The following is a 7500-nucleotide window of genomic DNA, read 5'->3' as shown; positions in this document are numbered from 1 at the left end:
AGCTAGCGGGCCTAACAACCCTCTGAGATCCGTTGGAGTCTGCGTCTGCAGCCCGGCGTCTCATCCCGCTATACCTAGGCCGCAACGAGTGGAGTTCGCTGCACGTGTTAGTACCGTAACTGGGAACGCCGTTGGCTTGAGCTCTGCCCAACGTGGATATACCTAGTTTCGACACCTATCAACCGCCCGCAAACGACGGGACTTCAGGCTGGGAGCTGCGAGTTGTAGAGATGCGTTCGCATCGATCCTCTCAGGCGACCCATGCTTGGTGGTTTGTCCGTGTGCCCCTTCCTCGATGTGCGCAAGCTCGTCTTGGTGTGGGGACCACGTCGACACAGGGGATACTTTTGTGAGAGCAAGAGTGTACTTAGTTGAGTGTAGCAAGGGATCGCGTGCCCCTTCCTCGATGGCGTAACGAACCATCTTGGTCTGGGGACCGTGGTACCGTGCTCTGGTGAAGCTTGGTGCGTGCTCTTTCCTTGTCAGACGAGTGACTTGACTTGGTCTGGAGACCGTTCCTTAACACTAGTGGACAAGAGCTGGCTACTTCCGTGTCAGACGAGTGACTTGACACGGTATGGAGCGGAACACGTAACACTAGTGAGCTTGTCGGCGTGCCTCGTTCTCGACTTGATTGTCTTGATGTGAGAAACGTGCCGACCAAACCAGTAAGCTTACACACATGCTCGTTACAAGTTGTATAAGTTGATCTGTTTGGGCCGGTTGCCTTGCACATGATGGTGTTGTAGACCATGTTCGGTTAACACGTTGTGTGTCGAGGTGGTCGGCCTTGGTAGTAGGATGTCTTGTGCATGTGACGTGTTGACCTGGTTTGGTCGATGTGTCGTCGTGTACGAGATGACCTACTTACCCGTCAGTTGTCCAAGTTGTGTCATGTGTTGACTTAGTTGACGTGTCATGTGCATGGATGATTGGCGTACGGGTCATGTATGGTGCACTTGCTTCAGTTGAAGGGATGTACTAGTACAGTTATATTAATTGTTTATTTCACGATCTGGTCTTTTGGCTGGATCGCGAAAAAAACGCTAAGTCCCAAATCTTGAACTCGAGAGGAGAGCGCTGATGACAACCTTTTGGACTGGAGCTCCCTAGAATTCGGCTTTTTCCTACTTTAAAGGGATGCACTGTTGTATGTATTGTTTACTCACGATCTGGTCGTTGGATTGGATCGTGAAAAAAAAACGCTAAGTCCCAGATCCGGAACTCGACAGGAAAGCGCTGATGGCAAACATTTTGACTGGAAGTTCCTAGAAATCGGCTTTTTCCTTATTGGCATTATGTGGCACGTTTATTGTGGCTAGAACATTAATTATCCACCAAATGGCACCAACGCTTGGCGAAAGTCTCGAAACACTCCTATCCCGACGCACCAGCAACCGCAACACGATGCAAAATAAATTGCACGAGCTACTGATACTTGTACCATGCACGGTACACGGTACCAAAATATACCCCTGAAAGTGTGCAATTTGGTGCTATTCTAGGAAATTTGTTTGGGGAAGCCTAGCTACGCGTGTCGCACGTTGCATGGTCGTCGATCAGAGGCATGCAAAAGCACCTATCTAGGGGAATTACTTTACGTTCTAGTAGCAAGTTCGATTTTCCGGTCTAGCACGGCAGTACGCCTGCATGCATACACTCCATGTACCAAAAATGTATCAACCTAGGCGTTGCTCAGTAGCTTTTGGCGGCACATATAAAAAGTACTCGAGTTCAGATTCTTGGAACTTTGCGTATTGTTCAAAACTTATAACGAAAACTAAATTATAAATGGGTAAAAGGCTAGGCGTTTCTCAGTAGCTTTTGGCGCCACGTGGCAAAAGTATTCGAGTTCAGATTTCTGGGACTTAGCGTATTTTTCAAACCTGATAATGAAAATTGAAGTACAAATGGGGCATAAGCTAGGCGTTGCCCAGTAACTTTTTTCGCCACATGGAGGAAGTAGTCGAGCTCCAATTTCTGGGACGTAGCGTATTTTTCAATCATAATAAACCGAATCAAACATAAAAATCATGAAACTTACACCACGTCCCTAGGTTGTGCACAAAACGTAACGATAAAGTGCCGGCGAGGTTAGAGGTGCACCAAAATTGTGTACCGATTAGGAAAAGTACTCTATGTTGCTATGACTTGGGTAAAAAGTGTTGATTAACTGCTGGTTACGATAGACAGTTGCTTATCGTACACATCGCAAACGAACACCCCTTAGTGAGCAGTAGCAGAAGTCGATGGAACAAAGCGAATGCATTACAAACTGGTCAAGTAAAATAAGGAACGCTACGTACTAGGACTTCTTTCCAAGAATGGTGTCCGCGACGGGAGGGCAAGCGTCCTTCCCAGGTTTCCCTAGTAAACCTTGTATGGTAAACATACCCAAGCGTGTCCGTAAGCACGCAACGATAGTCACGAACGAGCACATACCTAGGGAAAGTACTCTACGTACTAGGACTTCTGTCCAAGAATGGTGTCCGCGACGGTCGGGCACTGTGACGCAATTACCAAATCCTAGAATCGTACAAGCAGTGTGTACAAACATAAACATTAACGCGTTCGCTCGGGCTGCGCCGTCCGTGTTGAACACAAATGCGGGTGATTATATGAGTGGATGGACAAAAACATGCGTGGCGAAGACAATTTTCTGCACGATGTGCACATAGCTCATTTCGTCGTCCCGGGCGAATGGAAAAACACAAAAATCTCGAGTATCTTTCTAGGTTTCTGTTATAAAAGGGCAAGCCAAAAGGTGACCGGTTGAGATGAGCATTTTAAGCATACAAGCACTTAATTGCAACTTTTCCTACAAAAACTAGGTACGTACACGTAGATTGTATCAACATGGACATCCATGATTGCGTACGCCCGGGCTGCGCCCTCCGTGTTGTACTTTCCCTGATTGGTACACAATTTTGGTGCAAGTGTACCAACATCGACATCTATGAACGCGTACGCTCGAGCTGCACCCTCCGTCTTGTACTTTCCCTGATCGGTACACAGTTTTGGTGCACGGCTATCCCGAAAGGCAACTTGTACCAACATCGACATCCATGAACGCGTACGTAGCGTACTTTCCCTGATCGGTACACAATGTTGGTGCACGGCATAGGAAATGGGCTTAAAATGGTCAAACTCAATCCATTTCCACTAATGATAGTCAATAACAGCTGTGCCGATGAAGTAGGGCACGATGCAAGTCAATGTTATTTAATGAATTACATGTTCACCATACATTTTAGTACAAAATTGCTCGGTCAGACCTACAAAGTGCTATATCTCGAATACTAAACGTCGCAGATGGGTGTCGTAGAACAATTTTAAGTTCGTCTAACGATTCTACATCCGATTCTGGATAGTGGTTTTTCGACCACTTTTCAACATTTTGTGACACCCCGAACCTAGGGGCTGCTCCCTAGCTTTTTTCAAAAATGTGCACCGAACGGGCCAGAGAGCTCGAGTAGTCGAAAAAATTTTTTTTGCTAAAACCCCTCAAAACGTGTCAGGAACGCACCCTAGATGATGAAAAGTGCAACCAGAACGTGAAACGACAACTTTGTTGGGGGTACCCTTTTTACTCTACGGGCCACTAGCTTAGGCGCGCCAACAGCGCTTTCCTCTCGGGTTCCCATTTTTTGCCCTCCTGGGATTATGATCATTTACTCATTGCCTACTATAGGGAAGGTACCTTGCTCCGAGGTCAAAAATGAAGATTTCACCAAATCGTAGTTTTAACCTCTATTTAGTCGTAGGAGCTTGGTTTGCAGTGTCCGTGGGTCATATAAGCCCCCGTTTGGGTCATACGTCCCCTCCCCGATGAAAATCGTCATATGACTATAGGCCGAACTTATGAAGCAAAAGTGGTGTCTGGTGGGTTCTGCCGATGATCTTAACCTATGATTTTGAGTTTCCACTCTTTCAAAACGTTTCCTGGAGCAGTACATCACGGGTCTACGGACCCAAAGACTTCGTTGCGATGGTTTCAAGCATAAAAGTTGTAACAGTTAAGGGTTTTTAATACGCGTATATTAAATCATTGCTTGAAACTAAGCTTCGTTGTCTTTAAACTCTGCAAGACCAATCGAACTTCTTAGGGAAACTCGAAGCATTCACGCTAAGCTGGTGGTGCAGGGCACATAGCGTGATGAAACCGGGTTTCCCTAACCAATGTGGCATATTTTTTCCCTGAGAGTGAAGCTCAGACCCACGTAGGGGAGAGCGAAGTGGAACTTTAATGTTCAATGCAGCAAATGTTCGCCATGCGGATAAACAAGTTGGAATAGTTCAATGTAGTGTAATGCAAACACGAATCGCAAATAACGATACGGGACCCAGAAGCAATTCTGCGGATCCCTCGGGGAGTGGTGAGTTGATATAAATTAGAGGTGAAAGTCCAAGTTGTTCGAGCTCCGGCTCGGCAGCCGATACGAGGTTCCTGTTGAGCTTGTTTGTACATCGCGCAGAGGCGCCGTTCGGTTCTAGCAATGATTCCCGCCACCATGTTCCATGCGTGCAGAGATCCGTTAGAGCTCGTTCAATGTGTCCCGCCGTGATTACGAAAAAGTCCAACAGTTGACTTAGTTGGGTGTGCGTCAAGTAATCGCGCAGAGATGCCGATCGGTTCCTAGCAATGTTTCCCGTCACAAGGTGGTATTGGCACCTGTGCAGAGTGGCCGTTAGCAATGTCTCCCGTATCACGGTGGTGTACCATCACTAGTGCAGAGTGACCGCTAGCAATGTCTCCCGTCACAAGGTGGTAGCCCAGAAGTGCAGAGAAGCCGCTGTAGCAAAGTCTCCCGTATCACGTTGGAGTTCTTCCACTAGTGCAGAGAGATCGCTGAACCGTTCAATGTGTCCCGTCGTGGTGTGCTTGTACCGAGCACGTAGGATACACCTTGCTTTGTTGGTTTGGGATAGGAGTGGTCGCGCAACTGCCTCCACGCCGCAGAGTGCCAGTTCGGATTGAAGGTCAACTTTAGCCGTTCAATGCATCAGTCGGTGGGTGTTCAGATGGCATCACAACTTCCCCTAGGTGCTCAAGTTGGCTGGGTTGTAAAACATGTACACATGCGCAGAGTATCGTGCGTACTAGCAAAGTCTCCCGTCACGGTGGTTACGAATGAGTTCCATGCAGTGCAGAGAGATCGTTAGTGCGTGCAATGTACCAGTCGATGTGTCGTACCGGCATACAACCCCGCTTAGAGGCCCGTCGCTCGAAGAGGACAAGAAAGAGTGCGCAGAGTGCCGTACCGGCATAGCAATGTCTCCAGACATACGTTGGGACACCCGACGCAGTGCAGAGAGATCCGCTAGCCGTGTGCAATGCATCCGACGTTGCCTGCTTGTGCAGTCTATCGAGTGGCGCCAACGGACGCTCTGGCGTCGCAGAACAAATCTCGGTGGTCACGGGGGACTTGCGCCTCGCGTGATCAAGAGTGTAGTTCGTGTTCAAGCAATTGACTCGAATTCTGGTTGATCCTACCAGTGATATACGCTCGTCTCAAAGGTTAAGCCATGCATGTCTAAGTACAAGCTTCCTAGAAAGTGAAACCGCATAAGGCTCAGTATAACAGCTATAATTTACAAGATCCTCATCCAAACAGTTACTTGGATAACTGTGGAAAAGCCAGAGCTAATACATGCATTATGCCGGGACTGTTGGCCTCCGGGTCGGCGGAACTGGTGCACTTATTAGTTAAACCAATCGCCTCCGGGCGCTTTGAGTTGAAATCTGGATAAGGATGCCGATCGTACGGTCGCTTGCGACTGACGACAGATCTTTCAAATGTCTGCCCTATCAACTATTGATGGTAGTGTAGAGGACTACCATGGTTGCGACGGGTAACGGGGAATCAGGGTTCGATTCCGGAGAGGGAGCCTGAGAAATGGCTACCACATCCAAGGAAGGCAGCAGGCGCGTAAATTACCCAATCCCGGCACGGGGAGGTAGTGACGAGAAATAACAATATGGACCTCTCTAACGATGGTCCATAATTGGAATGAGTTGAGCATAAATCCTTTTGCAAGGATCAAGTGGAGGGCAAGTCTGGTGCCAGCAGCCGCGGTAATTCCAGCTCCACTAGCGTATATTAAAGTTGTTGCGGTTAAAACGTTCGAAGTTGATACCCCGTCCAGACTCGCGTCCGTCGCGGGCGCCCGGCCTCTCGGTTGGGACCGTCCGTGTACGCGCTCGCGGCTGCGACTCACAATGGTGTACCTGGGCGTTCTACTCCGTGACGGGTCAGGACTTGTCGCCGCGACCTCGTCGGTCAAGGTCTTGTTCGACCCAGCTTCATGGTGCCCGGGAACTCTCGTTTACCTTGAACAAATTAGAGTGCTCAAAGCAGGCTAGTTCAAAGCGTCCGGTCCTCCGGGGCCGGCGTTGGCCGAGAATAATTTTGCATGGAATAATGGAACATGACCTCGGTCTGAGTGGTTTCGTTGGTTTGTAATAGACCAAGAGGTAATGATTAACAGAAGTAGTCGGGGGCATTGGTATTACGGCGCGAGAGGTGAAATTCGTAGACCGTCGTAGGACCCACAGAAGCGAAAGCGTTTGCCAAGGATGCTTTCATTAATCAAGAACGAAAGTTAGAGGATCGAAGGCGATTAGATACCGCCCTAGTTCTAACCGTAAACGATGCCAATTAGCAATTGGGAGACGCTACCTACCTTCGGTGCTCTCAGTAGCTTCCGGGAAACCAAAATCGGGTTCCGGGGGAAGTATGGTTGCAAAGTTGAAACTTAAAGGAATTGACGGAAGGGCACCACAAGAAGTGGAGCTTGCGGAGGAAGCGGTGGCAGCGGTCAACAGCTGGATGGTGCGGCACAAACTCTCCCTGGCGCCGGAGAAGACGGAGCTGCTGATGGTGTCGAGCAAGCGAAGCGGATACAAAAACATCCCTGTGAACATCTGTGGAGTGGAAGTGCGCTCGAAGCGGTCGATCCGCTACTTGGGGTCATGCTACACGACCACCTGTCGTGGCGCCCACACGTCGAGATGGTCGCGGACAAGGCCCTCCGTGTGGTGCGAGCATTGCGTGTCGTCATGCGCAACCACAGCGGCCCCCAAGTGAGCAAGCGGAAGCTGCTCGCCGCAGTGGCCGCGTCCATTATCCGCTATGGCGCACCCGTCTGGGCGGAAGCCTCGGACCTACAGTGGTGCAGGCGGATATTGGATCGCGTGCAGCGCCCCCTGGCCCAGGGCATCACGAGCGCCTTCCACTCCACGAGCTGCGAGGTAGCGGTGGTTTTAGCCGGAGAACTGCCATACCACCTCCTGGTGAAGGAAGACGCCCGCTGCTACAACCGACTGCAGTTAAGCCCGGACAGCAGTCGAGAGGCGATTCGCCAGGAGGAAAAGGAGTCATCGCTGCAGCTGTGGCAGCAACAGTGGGACGACGAGGCGGCGAATAACACCAGCCGCTACTTACGTTGGGCCCACCGACAAGTGCCAGACGTGCGCCTGTGGACGGGGCGGAAACACGG

The 7500-nt window shown here is 49.8% G+C and overlaps 1 protein-coding gene and 1 pseudogene across 1 annotated transcript in view; both read left to right on the top strand.

Annotated features, from left to right (window-relative positions):
• The window catches only part of LOC125907614 (large subunit ribosomal RNA), a 5839-nt pseudogene extending 5561 nt beyond the window's left edge, over positions 1 to 278 (top strand).
• A 6695-nt stretch (positions 279 to 6973) lies between these two features.
• The window catches only part of LOC125907600 (uncharacterized), a 1467-nt gene continuing 940 nt past the window's right edge, over positions 6974 to 7500 (top strand). Inside the window, exon 1 of the mRNA XM_049610815.1 lies at positions 6974 to 7500. This exon is cut by the window's right edge and continues 940 nt beyond it. Within this exon, the coding sequence (XP_049466772.1) occupies positions 6974 to 7500 (527 nt within the window).

Source organism: Anopheles coluzzii, assembly GCF_943734685.1.
Source record: "Anopheles coluzzii chromosome X unlocalized genomic scaffold, AcolN3 X_unloc_1, whole genome shotgun sequence".
NCBI lineage: Eukaryota > Metazoa > Arthropoda > Insecta > Diptera > Culicidae > Anopheles > Anopheles coluzzii.
Note: the sequence above shows the minus strand (reverse complement) of the source record. Positions and strands in the feature narration are given on the sequence as shown.